At 38.5% G+C, this 13,582-nt stretch overlaps 1 protein-coding gene across 3 annotated transcripts in view; it reads right to left on the reverse strand.

Moving 5' to 3' along the window:
• The window catches only part of LOC121305247 (solute carrier family 12 member 3-like), a 30,094-nt gene extending 19,568 nt beyond the window's left edge, over positions 1 to 10,526 (reverse strand). For 2 of the 3 annotated variants that reach the window (XM_041236801.1, XM_041236800.1), the window contains exons 1-12: positions 10,385 to 10,526; positions 9,109 to 9,534; positions 6,938 to 7,078; positions 5,915 to 5,990; positions 5,208 to 5,303; positions 4,305 to 4,444; positions 3,710 to 3,823; positions 3,156 to 3,267; positions 2,286 to 2,416; positions 1,539 to 1,623; positions 608 to 765; positions 193 to 300 (exon numbers count right to left, since the gene is read on the reverse strand). In XM_041236801.1, coding sequence (XP_041092735.1) covers positions 193 to 300; positions 608 to 765; positions 1,539 to 1,623; positions 2,286 to 2,416; positions 3,156 to 3,267; positions 3,710 to 3,823; positions 4,305 to 4,444; positions 5,208 to 5,303; positions 5,915 to 5,990; positions 6,938 to 7,078; positions 9,109 to 9,510 — 1,563 coding nt within the window. In that variant the 5' untranslated portion in view covers positions 9,511 to 9,534; positions 10,385 to 10,526. The remainder of the gene's footprint in view (positions 1 to 192; positions 301 to 607; positions 766 to 1,538; positions 1,624 to 2,285; positions 2,417 to 3,155; positions 3,268 to 3,709; positions 3,824 to 4,304; positions 4,445 to 5,207; positions 5,304 to 5,914; positions 5,991 to 6,937; positions 7,079 to 9,108; positions 9,535 to 10,384) is intronic. The other variant, XM_041236802.1, reaches the window with a different exon arrangement.
• Positions 10,527 to 13,582: the final 3,056 nt, after the last annotated feature.

Consider the following 13,582-nt stretch of genomic DNA (forward strand, 5'->3'; position numbering starts at 1 on the left):
AGCTTGGTTTGTCTTTTCTCAGCAGTAAGTCACGTTGCTGTTTGTGTACTCGGATAGTCACATCTTTTGTTGGAGATTTTAATACACGCATCACTATACTAAACTTTTCTCTTTTACAACAGAGGCATTTAGGCAGTTCACAGCTAGAAGTTGCTAAGAAGAGATGTCCTGGCCAGGTTATAACTTCTTTACCTGAAAAACCTTGGGAGCTGACACAAGGCAGGCCAACGCCGAGGACAGAGTGGCAGCAAAGATCCCTGCAGTGACCAGGGGTCCGAACCCAGATACCATGCTCAGAGTCTGGAGAGAAGCATGAAAAGAGAGTCTATACACTTGGTCTAGATGCAATGCAATTCCATCTGCAGTATGCAACAATAACAACATTTCACATTTCTATTTTGTGATTTCTACACTCTGTGAGTCTCTCTTTCGTGTAAGAATGAACCCCGTCGAAGCCTGACATCTCAAAAGGTTTCAAATTGTGACTTCATATTTGCAGGGTTGTATAATACCAACAACAATTCACATTTCTGTAGCGCCTTTCATAACAAGGACCCATGAGGGGCACAGACCCCAGTTTGAGAACCAATGATTTTGCCTAAGGTACCTGATAATTGTTTAGTAGTCCTTGAGTACAGTCTCCTGCTCTATAGCACTCAGTGAAGTTCCAGCCGTAGCGGCATGCTTGCCCCTCACATCCTGCAGTCTCATTGGAGAGGAGCGTGTCATTGAGGCTGGAAGAGGCATCGCGCACCACACAGGAACCTGTGGGAAGGGAAGAGGACAGTCATTTTAAAATACATGTTACATTCAATCAAAACCAACAATATTTTTTCCCACTAACTGGTGGTCCACTGAATCAAAAATAAGCAATTGTAAGATAAAATAAATTAAGCTGAAAATTTTTAACTCTCACAACCAGAGGTTTTCATGCAGGTAGGCATATAAAGGATACAAATCAAAAATCTCAAGGTGTTCTAATAAATGTGCTCACTACTGTTCAAATCACCTTCTATTCCACTTTTGTTTGCCGTCATTCTCCTGCAAGTTTTATCGCCTGACTTCAAGACCGTCAGACTATAACCTTTAAAGGTTCTTAAAATGACTCCCAAGTTAAAGTTTTGTGATTTGTATAAACTAATATTATATATGCTTACACAGTGCCTTCACACTTTCAGATCACCTTTCTAGTTTTTCAATTGGTCCTTTTAGTCAAGGCATGCAAGACTAGATTATGTCTAGATAGATAAACTAAAATTACCAGCTATCTAGTTGCAAACAACTTTCCACTCTTATGACACCACCAGTCTCCTGGTAAAGGGTTGAATTGGTTCAAAAATCACGACTCCATTATCTTAAATCCAAAACTCAAGAACCAATGAGAATTGCATTTGTAAATACATGAAAGCCTTATGGTTGGTTTCACAGACCAGGATTACTGCTGATCTTGGACTAATGTTAGGAAACGTTGTCCAAGATGAATGCATATTGGAGTCTGTGAAACCAGTCCTTATAGTTTAGGAATGCTTTAGTCTTACCAATGGTTGCCGAGATAGCCAGGTAAGATATGGTAGTCCAGAAGATAGCCATAAGAGTGCCCCGTGGAATGGCTACCGCAGGATCCTAGATGGCAAGAAGTCAAGAGTTAGGAAGGCAGAGGCTAAATTCAAGCCTTTTTATTTTCTGGAATTTTCATCTACGTTGGCCCTTCTATCTTCAGAACAAACTGATCAATGTAGATGAAAATTCCAGAAATTGAAAAGGCTTGAATTTAGCTTGTAAGCTGCTGACTACCCAGTCTGTTCAATAACAACAAGAATTCATATTTCTAGAGCACTTTTCTCTAAGGTGCTTCACACACACACACACACACACACACACAAAGAACAGTTAAACACAGTCTAATAGGGAATTTGATACAGCAGAAGTTAAACAAGAGATACAGATGTGGTTTTCATTGCAAAATTAGATTTAAAAAAAGCTAGTTTGTAGAAATAGAACAATTTAAAAAGTCTAAAAAAAGTATACATTTGGAATTAAGAAAGGACAAATGATATGAAAACTAAGATTCAAAAGCTATTTTGAAGTAAGAGTCTCAGCTTCTCTGACAGAAGGCGGCAGAACATTCCAGAACTGAGGAGGTTTTATGATATAAAACCAACTAAAATCCTCTCGAAGATTGATAGATTGTGTTTGAGAGTCCTTATTGAGTTTCATCACAATTAGATACAATTCTTGGCATGTAAAACATTGCTTGGGAAGAGACTCTACATCCCAGGACTTACCTTCAGATCTCCTGAGATGTTGGCGCCCGCTAGAATTCCAGTGGCTGATGGGAAAAAGATGGAGAACATTCCGAAAAAGCTGCCGTCCTCCCCTCTCCATCCTGGGACCATGTTACTTAGGAATAGGTCAGCTGTGAGACGTTGGGAAGGAAGAAGAGTTCAGAGCCTGGAAAATGTTACCAATGACTTAAAACCAGCAAACACACCCTGCATGGCTTTTGTTAGAAAAGTTAGACCATGAAGAAATTAGACCATGTTGATATGTATCCACAGTAAAGACACAGACAAATTGATGTCTGACACACATACAGTTGGGCACCACTATATAGCCCTAAATTGATAAGTTCTATAATTATATAGGGTACCAGGTTTTATCACAAATACAATACAATACACATTTATTTTTCTATAGCGTCCTTCACGCCATGACATCCCAGAGGACTGTACAAAATAAGAAACAAAACAAGAGTGCTCATATGTACAATACACTCCAGCTACATCCAATTATATAAAAGCACATTTAAAAATAACTATGTTTTCAATTTAGACTTAAAAGATTCCAAGTTCCACAAACAAGAGCACAATAGCAAAAAAATATATATACATATATTCGGATCTCTAGGAGCAAATAGGAATATATATGTATAGTTAGTAGTTCTTGGAAATAACATGGTCTTAATCCATGAAGGATCTTATAAATCAATGTGGTAACTCAATGGTAACCAATGTAAGGACTGGAGTAATAGGTTGAGAATGACTAGTATGAGAAAGCAGCCTGGTATCTGCCTTCTGGACAAACTGAAGCCTTGTAAGTTTAGTGGCAGGTTTACCAACAAGCAAGTTGCAAACAATAAGCAACAGACTGCTGACCTTTGTAGTTGAAGAATCCCTTTGATTGTTTTTCCTTAGTCGCTGGTATCACTGTCCCTACAAAGTAGTTCACAAAAGATATGAGGATAACTATGAAAAACAGGATCTGAGCCTACAGAAAAGGGGAGAGAGAGAGAATGGTTTTGAACAAAGATGTAACAATACCTAATGTCCCAACAAATGCGATGGTCATTTTAACTAACTGCTTTATTAAGAGGAATAAAATGATATGTGATAGTATATTCATATCAAGCATAAAATGCTCTTCTTCTCTGCACTTACAAGCCATGGAAACAAATTTCTATGACATTTCTGGTTTGTTGAGAGCAATAGACTGCACACATGTGCCACTAACCCCTCCAGCTCATTCTGAGCATCTGTATAGGACCATGATCTATTGTGTGTTAATTGTGCAGGCTACTAAATAAGCCAAGCTAAAAATAAAAACAATTAAATTAAATTAAAATAAAAAAACCTTAAAGGTTTCAATTTAAAATAATCTTTTATTCGCATTGTACACCAACGTGAACCAAATTTGAGAAATCTGAACCTACCTTAGATTCCCACTCCATGCCAGCCACACAGACCCCCAGGAGAACTACCACAGTGATGACACCTATAATCCTGATATCATTAATTGGGTCCACTAAGGGCCCGCCAGAATACTCCTGCAGAAAGGAACAAAAACATGGGTATATATTTTGCCTTTACAGAAGGGCTGTTGTAGGGTTCATTCTGTTTTTCGGTGCCTCTTTAGAGATCCACAATATATTTTATTTTATCCAACGATAAAAAAAAAAATTGACAAAAAAATAATTGGCAAATTTTTTCTAGTACTCTTGAGGCATTCACATATGTATGGATCTACAGAATTCCTTAAAAAAACAACAGCCCAAGGGGAAACTATAATGCACTGTACCTCCATTGCTCACTACCAAAAGCTTTGCTCAACCTGCACTGAAACCTAGTACTGAGGAAATGTGATTCCAGGAGACCGGGAGACCTAGTTTGAGACAAATTTCCTATATCAAACCCCAAGTCTTTCCTGGTGTACCATGCAGTGGCTTGAAACCTAGTCTCCTGAAACCAAGTTCCAATCCACAAAGTGGCTTTGTGTTGCCTCATCTTAAGAAGCAGAGGCATACTTACAATGATCAGGTCCCGCACAGTCTCAGAGAAGCCCACGGTGTGCATTGCCACAGCCACTGCATTCGCGAAGGCAAAAATCAGTCCGATAGAGCCCCCCAACTCTGGACCAAGACTGCGGGAGATCAGAAAGTATGTGCCACCTACGAAAGGAGGAACAAACAAGAGGTACAGGAATACCATCTTACAAAATACATCCCTAAATCCTGAGGGTACACACACTTGACTTCAGAAGACTAGGTTTCAGGCCACTACATGGAACACCAGGGAAGATTTGGGCTTTGATACAGCAAAGTTGCCTCAAACTAGGTCTCCCGGTCTCCTCGATCCAGGTTTCACGCCACTGTCCATGAAAAAGTGGCTTTGTGTTCCATCAGCTTTAACACTACCTGTTTCACACTTCCAGTTACACGTATAGTTTGTAAATAAGCATTCTTTCCAATGCAGAGGTCTGTTTGCCCCCTAGACAAGCTCTTGACTTCAACAGCTGCACCAAACTGTTCACAGCTCAGAATCAGTGGCTAGAGCCCCACTGTCTTTGCTGGGTGTCATTCCTGCCCAGTGATTATGTGTATAGTAAAGAACATACTGTACATTACCAGAAATGTCATTTAAAGGTGGAACAAAAAATTTACTTTACATGGAAAAAACACACCTGCACAACATTATTGGATATTACAGTTAGGTATTAATTAATCAAAGGTAGACTAGATGCAGATTGCAGGAGCATATAGTGTTTGCAGAAATCTTGCCTGCCAATGTTAATCACATCTTCAGACTGGAATTGTTTGTTGACCTCATTCAGAAGACTAGTAATGTGTCATCCCTTCCCCCTTTATAATTGTATAACCAAGTTTTAGTTCAATAGTCTTTTCAACAGATGTTGTATCATGCAAGAAAACTCACCCGCTTTCACCTTCCCATTGGTGGAGATAGCTGAGATGGAGAGTCCAGTGATTGTTGTCACAAGAGAAGACAACAGGATGATCACCCAAGTAAGGCCTGCCATGAAAAGGATAAACCGAAAAAAAATGTTGGGTATGCAGCTTGGTAGCCTGGTCTGAACATTGGTGTTATGAGAAGACATTGACTTCAAGCTGAGATTTAAAGAGGTCTCCCATTTCTGTTAAAACATATTTGGATCAAGGTTGGCCCCCAATAAGCAAAAGCCAGGCTGGCTGTACAATGCTACAGTAAACTCCAGACAAGGATCAACTGTCAGTAGACATTTACTGTATATTTTCCTGAAATGTCAATTTTTTAAAGACGTCCAAAAATAGATCTTACTGACAGACATCTTTATAAAAAAGATATTCAAAAAAAAAAAAAATGGACCATTCCTACAAATAGGAGCGATTGTGATTGTGGCAAGAAGAAGTAGGGGAATTGATTTAAAAACCTAGAGTACCTCCTTTAACCCTGCAGGAGTGCAGAGCAGCCAGTGCCTCTACATATCTCACTATTCTGAGCATCTAAAATACTTGCTAAATAAGGTCCAATACAAGTCAGTAAAGCTAATTACTGCTCAGTTATAGCTATATTGGCACAAGAAACTGGATTATAGAATAATAGTATAACTGGATAATAATTATATTATACATGGGCTTAATCACCTATTCCAGCTTGCGCAGTGATCCAGGGCAGTCTCAGGTATAGAATAACCCCCCAGATGTTCAGCATGCAGCGAATCTAAAATACATATTTAAATGTTTATGTATATATTAAAGACACCTCCAAAACCTAACATCATATACAATAAAGAGATATGTTTTAACATCTACTGTTTAAAAACACTTTTCCTCTGATTTAGTTACTCATAGAAATACAAAAAAATACATAATACATTAATCAGATAAGACATTGAATACAGCATAAGAAAAAAATGTGTACTTACACATTATTACAATGGTACTATGCATACTTACAATGTAGTTGATGTGTTAATCTTTTTGCATGACATAAGAACATAAGAAAGTTTACAAACGAGAGGAGGCCATTCGGCCCATCTTGCTCGTTTGGTTGTTAGTAGCTTATTGATCCCAGAACCTCATCAAGCAGCTTCTTGAAGGATCCCAGGGTGTCAGCTTCAACAACATTACTGGGGAGTTGATTCCAGACCCTCACGATTCTCTGTGTAAAAAAGTACCTCCTATTTTCTGTTCTAACCCTAACCCTAACCCTAAGGCCAAATAAATAAAAAAAAAAAGTGTGGTTCTGGTTACGCTGGGGGCAAAAAATAGGGTAGGTAGGTAGGTAAAATGTTTTATTTATTTATTTTTATTTCCCGAACAAGCACTGTGCGCTGGTAAAAGTGGCAAGTGATATGTATATATATAACCCTATCCCTAACCTTATTCCTATCCACTTCTCTAACCATAACCTTAACTCTAATCCTTTCTCTAACTCCTCTGACACCAATCCTTTTCTGATACTTCTGTAATTGTAAATGGTTTAGTTGGAGTAAGAGTATTTTCCTCACACTGCTGTTACTATTATTTTAATACAGTCCATAGGCTGAAGAGAGGTGACATTTAAACACTGCTGTGCTGTTTAAATATCAGCATTCATTGTAGTTTTAGTTGAAAATCAATACCTCTCCATTCAACTTAAGCTGGTGTATGTATGACAGTCCTTACCATCACACCCTTGACCCAGCCGAATCGGACTGGCTGTGATTCGGGCTTATCGCCCACATTGGCCTCTTCATCTGAGGATTTGTCTGGGGTCTCCTGTGGGAAACTGCCTTCAGATCCCCCTGGAGGAACCCCCTCACTCTCCTGGAGAAACAAAAAGGAAGCACCCATTTACTACAATACTGTCATAGACACACACTAGCTTTTAACAGCGCAAATACCTTTGCAGATATAAGTGTAAGGCTGAGGGAACAAGAAACCATTTTATCTAGAACAAGGGCTTAAAAACTGGTTCCTGGAGAAACAGTTTGAGGCGACTTTGCTGTATCAAACCCTAAGTTTCCCCTGGTGGGTAAGGCAGTGGTCTGAAAGCTGGTCTCCTGAAAACAAGTGGCTTTGTGCTCACTCAGCACAGCATGCGAGTGTCTTAACCACAATGTAAAAGAAGCCGGGCTCATCTGCATTCGTGGTTTTAGAGCGTTTAACCTCATCTCACCTCACCCACAGAGGCCAGGGCAGAATCTGTAAGAGCAGTATATCACGCAACATTACATAAGCACCTTTAAAGCTAACGTTTGTATCTCAGTTCACGTAATATAGTAGCAACCTATTCATTTCTTGAGATACCTTATAACAGGAAATTTCGGCTGGAATTAAATTCGGCAGATGTGCAAACCTGATAGATTTTGAGGTTTTTGAATTGCTGTTTTTTTTTTTTTTTTTACTAAGCACGTTCACAAAGAAAAATGCCACCGTTTTTTATTTCTATTTTTTTTAAATTTAAAAAAAAACATTCAAATACATGTTTACTTAATGAAATGTGTCTCCTAAAACAGTATCTCATTTACGGTAACTCGTTATAGCATCTACAATGTCCCTGCAGCACCAAAGAAAGCCTTCTAAAAATGAGTTATGATAGTTATTATTTTGACATGGCCCTTAATTGTAAGAGCCTAGTAAGTGGAAATGCTTACTAGCTACAGTACACTTTACCAATAGGCTTTTGCTAACTCTGAACGTGAGTGTGAGAGTCAGTTGACGCAGGCAGTAGTTAAGGACAGGTCTTATTAAAGCGGGTCGGGTCGCGGGTAAGAAGAGAGTGTTGCAGCGGGTTGCGGGTTTGGGTCGGGTCCGGGTCAGAAGCCGATAGTAAGAATCGGACCCGGGCAGGACTCTAGCACGGTGGGTGTCTTAAAGGGTAGTACAGCATCTACAGCATATCGACAATAACAATCCAAAACAAATTTGCGCCACTTGCTTACAGACTTTCTAACAAGTCTGGCATAAACTATTTTGGCTGCTACAGTCCCTTGTAAAAAATAAAAACAAAGTAATAAATAAAATATAATAACACAATTTTGCTTAACATAATAAAGAACAGTTCTGCAGGAACGACAGTAACAGACGCAGTTTACACTGCCTTGGGGTTTCTGATCACGTCTTAAATTCCAGATTTTCTAAATCCATTCACGTCCAGTCTGCTTTTAATTGTTTTCAAGCAAACCGGTTTTACTGCATTACTCGCTGCTGTGCTTAGACATCCGACACATTGTCCACCTTGTCCACCTTGTCCACCTTGTCCAGCGCTTCTATAAACTGTGAGCTGCAGGCCAGTCTGTCAGAGGGCGGTATAGCCCACTGTGTACCACATTCTGATTGGTGGATCATTGGCGATCAAATCAAAACCGTCAATAAAGCCCTAATCAATTCAACGCCACCTTTAAATGAATCCTCGGCTAATGCACTATCCTTGCACTATTGCACTACTGTGTAATTGTAGATATAACATGATGCATCCTAGTTCACACTGTATTTTAGTAGCATTATTTGCATTTACTATAAACTACACAGTATGTAAATATTAAGTTTGCATTGTAACCCTTACTACCCTGTAACACCTGTAAGTCACCTCGGATAAAGGCGTCTTCCAAATAAATAAATGACCATTTTCAACTGCTGTGAACTGAACCTTGCCCTAGAGACTGTGTCACACAAGTAATAAAGGCAAACCATTAAGAAACTAAATAAATAAACAACAACAACAATAATAATAATAATAATAATAATAATAATAATAATAATAATAATAATAATAATAATAAAAGCTCAAGGTCATTGTTACTAGTTAGCAAAATATGAAGTAATTTACCCAGAAACCACTCCTAAATACTCACATCAATGGCGTAGCGTAGAACATTCAACGAAGGCCGGCTCTTCTTGAGCTTCCCTGGCACGGCAGTATTGGCATAAAACGCGTAATGGGGCACCTGGTCCAGTGTGCTATAGATGGAGGGCAGCCTGTGATGCTGCAGGGCATTCTGATACAGAACCGGGCGCGGCCGTGCCGATTCCTGTGCCAGCACCCTTCTGCTCTCCAGTGGAGCCATGACTGGGTCATTGCTTTGGGGTTTAGTAAACGACTGGTTAAGCCCGTTCCCGGTGCTGCTGTGCTGGTATGCAGAACCGAGGCGCGGGTCACCTGTGTAGCCGTTATAGGGAGAGACCGGCTCCTTGTAAACCGTGAAGCGGCCAACTTGCAAAGCAGCCGCGTTGTCCTTATTCAGATGCGAAACCATAGCGGTAGACGAGGACACTCGGTGCTGTGAGGGAAAACGGGAGGCAATTAGTAGACAATTAATGTAGAAACACCGCAAACACACTCCCGAACTCGCTTACTGGGACACTTTATCTGTTAAAAATAGCAGAAGTGTAAAACTGAGCAGGGACAAACACTATATTCGTTTCAGTTTGGGTTGTCTTCAACTAGATAATTCAGAGACAGTCAATACACGGGTGGAACTAATTCCGGAACCATAACACGTCAAAACCTTGTTTTATAAACTGTGATTTTGAAATAAACACATCAATAAATAAATACAATCTCGTAAGGTGTTATTTTTTAGCAAGTGTGATCATACAAACACGCAGTTTATCTCATTACTTTTTGATTGGTTACTTGTTATCTGCAAGGTTTGCATTTAACTCAAATATGAAAGAGCAGTGGTTTTGTTGTTCAATAATAGATCACGTGATTATTAACCCATTAAATATGTTTAAAATAACAGGCACAGTAGATAGATGCTAGGTAAAAATGCTCCAAAAATGTAAACATAGCCTGTCCTCAGAGGACAATGGCTCTTAGTATGTTAAAAAGGCGATACCCTGGTGAAATTATCAAAAACATTATAATCTTTTTCAATTGCTGTGTTGCAGACTAGCTACTGTCAAAAATGCTGCAACAATACAGAACATTTCAGTACTAAAACAATACAAAACATTTAAAATATTATTGTAAAGATAGAATAAATATAAATGTTTACTATGGCAATTTTAGTCGGTATTTTTGCAGTTTTCCAAGCTTGTGCCATGGTTATGTTAAAGATTTACCATAATGTTTTGCTGTGGCTTTTAATGTGCATTATTATTGTGTATAAATATAACAGCTCTTACCTGCAACAAATTCTAAAGTAATTTTTTTTTTTTTCTCAATAGTCCAGTAATTCTGTTTTGCTAAAACGTGGTGATTTTTTTTTTTTTTTTCAGGACAGCTAAAGTATTTGTTCTTTCTGTAACTTAAAAATGGTGTGTGTTTTCTCAGTTTGGTCCTATTTATACTGAGGACTGACACAGAAAACCAGTCTAGTCTTGTAAATCCAATTTTTTTTTTTTTTTTTTTTTTTTTTTTTTTTTTAACAAGGTATGAAATAACCCCCACCACCACACTTATCTCCAGCATTGTTCAATCCAACAATCTCTATTGCAACACTATGCTAATCGTCTTAGAATTTGTTTAGTTAATAGAATCTCTGGTGTCGTAACTCATCTGGTCGGTACATTCTGAGCACCAAAACAAATACACGTTCTAGTCAATGAAACGTGTTTTGAAATGTTCACTTTCGATTAGCACTACATACTGTGCCACAGGAGCACAAGTAATTTCAAAGTGTACCAGAAAGCCGCTGCAGGTCATTTACATTATAACTGTATAACTCAGTTTGTGGGTCCCGACCAAATCCCTATTAATAGTTCTACAATATTGGAAGCTGTCTGTTCTGCAATCGTATATTGTTTTTAAGTCTTGTCTGCCTTAAATCAATGTAAATTGGACTGTGAAGTATGTGACCTTTCTTTTCTGTGTTTTGAAAAATATTTCTTACGAGCAGGTCCCCCTTTACTGTATACGTGTATCTTTCTTTCACATTACTTATCGTATTTGCTCGTATCTTCCATTCTGGTTTAAAACTGGTAGCAAGCTTGACAATGTATATTGCGGATGTGTCCATATCTGGGTTCAGATTTAAATCGAAGCCTTGTGTATTATCAGCAATGATATGCAGGGATATTTGCCTAGGCGTGATAAATGATTCTAGTCAATGGACATGACGGGTGACGTTGTCTGAACATTGTTCATAAGAACATAAGAACATAAGAAAGTTTACAAACGAGAGGAGGCCATTCGGCCCATCTTGCTCGTTTGGTTGTTAGTAGCTTATTGATCCCAGAACCTCATCAAGCAGCTTCTTGAAGGATCCCAGGGTGTCAGCTTCAACAACATTACTGGGGAGTTGATTCCAGACCCTCACAATTCACCTTCTTCAGAGGTGCCACAATGGGACCAGCGAGTTAAGATGAGGAAACACAAAGACATGTGTTTCAACTGGAACTCAAGAGGTAATGTGATCAGCAAAAAAGCCTTCTGAAACACTGTACACGTTAATGTGTATTTGTATTTTTTGGAAGTTTTTGTATTGGTTTATATTTGGGGGAAATGCACAGCAACCCTTTAGTTCAAGTTTAATAACGTATATGTAGCCCATTCCTTAACATGTAGCGGGGGATTTGATTTTGACAAAAGAACTTATTAAAAACTAGGCTATTAATTGACGTTATTCAAACCCTTTCTATTATTATTATTATTATTATTATTATTATTATTATTATTATTATTATTATTATTATTATTATTATTATTAAATCATCATTTAACAGACGCTTTTAATTTAAAAAAGCGACAACAACAACTGTTGCTGTTGGCGTCACTCCAATAGGACCTCGGTTTTTACATCTATGTAAGACATACTCAATTGACTGGTCATTAAAAGTCAATGTAGTCCTATATACTCTATTTGCAGGGTGTCTCCTCCTTCTCCTTCCCCTTCTTCATCTCTCCCCAGGCATTTTAAGACGTAATGCCATGTTTGTTCCACAACTCCATGTAGCTCTTGCCTTGCCTGTCTGTGTTTAAGTACAGATCCAGTCTGATTTTCAAAAGGTCACATGGAAAAGCAAGTCGAAAAAATATCTTTGCGACTGCAGATAAGTTGCGCAATGTATTTTCAAAAGTCGTACAAGTCAATGGTGCAATGGAATTGTAGACTGCGTTTGTTTGTTTTGTTTTGTTTTTAAATACACTCGCATTGCAGCTTGTTAAGCAAATGAAATTCACAATTGGTTCTGTTTTACAAATCACACCTTATTTTCAAAACGTGCAAAACACCAAACTACACTCGCTAATTAAGACTTGCCCACCCCCCCAACCCCCTTCTTTCGTGTGTTTCAGGGCTCAATGGAGATCATCGAAGCGCTTCAAAATCTTTGACTGCAGCACGATAGGGAATGGAGGAGGAAAAAACCGCCCTATCCGCAACCCAGACTACTTCGTCCCAGTCAGACAGTTCTAGACCTAACTAAAACACGTTATGCGTAGATACAGATTGGATATAGGCACTAGAACTGAGCTGCGTGATCTACTTAAGTCTGAATTAGAATCACAAACAGCCCAAAGTCACGCCACACCTGTCGAAAAGTTACAGAGCCGTTCATTCTCAGGTCACTGATGCGCATTTCCGTAGGGCAAGGGAGTAGCCTACACACCGTTTCCAATCGGGGATGTGTCACAGAATTAAACCAAACACACATATTAGAAATTGTCTGGCTTCCCTAACGTGATATGTGTCATATATTGCATACGTGCTGCAATGTCCCCATATTCAAGGAATTAAAACATCATCATTCTTTAACTGTGCAAGTTTTATGTGATCCTCAATGTATTATCACTAATGCAGTTTCTAAGTACCCTGGCTCAAGCCATGACTCATTTATGGTGGAGAAGAGTGCCTTGTTCAGGAAATTCAAACAGTGGCTTCTAAGTGGAGGCTGGCTAATTTTAGAATATATGACATACATAATTAAAATATGACCATTTGAAAACATATGTTTTAAAAAAAACATATTCATGTTTAACATTTGTATTATGATTTTTCACAAACATACATTCAGATGTTGCATGTAAATAATATGAATATTAATATTGCATCAGAGAATACATTGTGATATTTAAATAAAGGTTTTTTTTTTGTTTGTTTTTTTTCCATAGGCACGTGTGCTGCCTTGTTGTTTTCCAGTTAGAGAAGTCCACACTATCGAAATAACAACCTCGCCATGCAATTGCATTGCGACCTCTGTTTTCTCTCTAAAAATGCGCCTTGTGTTTTTGACAGACAGAATCGGTTGTCCCCACATCATATAATAATAATAAACCCTGGCAGTTAAACACCGTTGTAGCAAATGTTTAACAATTAAACAGAATCTTATCTCTTATGCAACAGATTTGAAACAATAATACCCTTTTAATGATTTCGCTGCTAT

Source organism: Polyodon spathula, chromosome 42 (assembly GCF_017654505.1).
Source record: "Polyodon spathula isolate WHYD16114869_AA chromosome 42, ASM1765450v1, whole genome shotgun sequence".
NCBI classification, from domain to species: Eukaryota; Metazoa; Chordata; class Actinopteri; order Acipenseriformes; family Polyodontidae; genus Polyodon; species Polyodon spathula.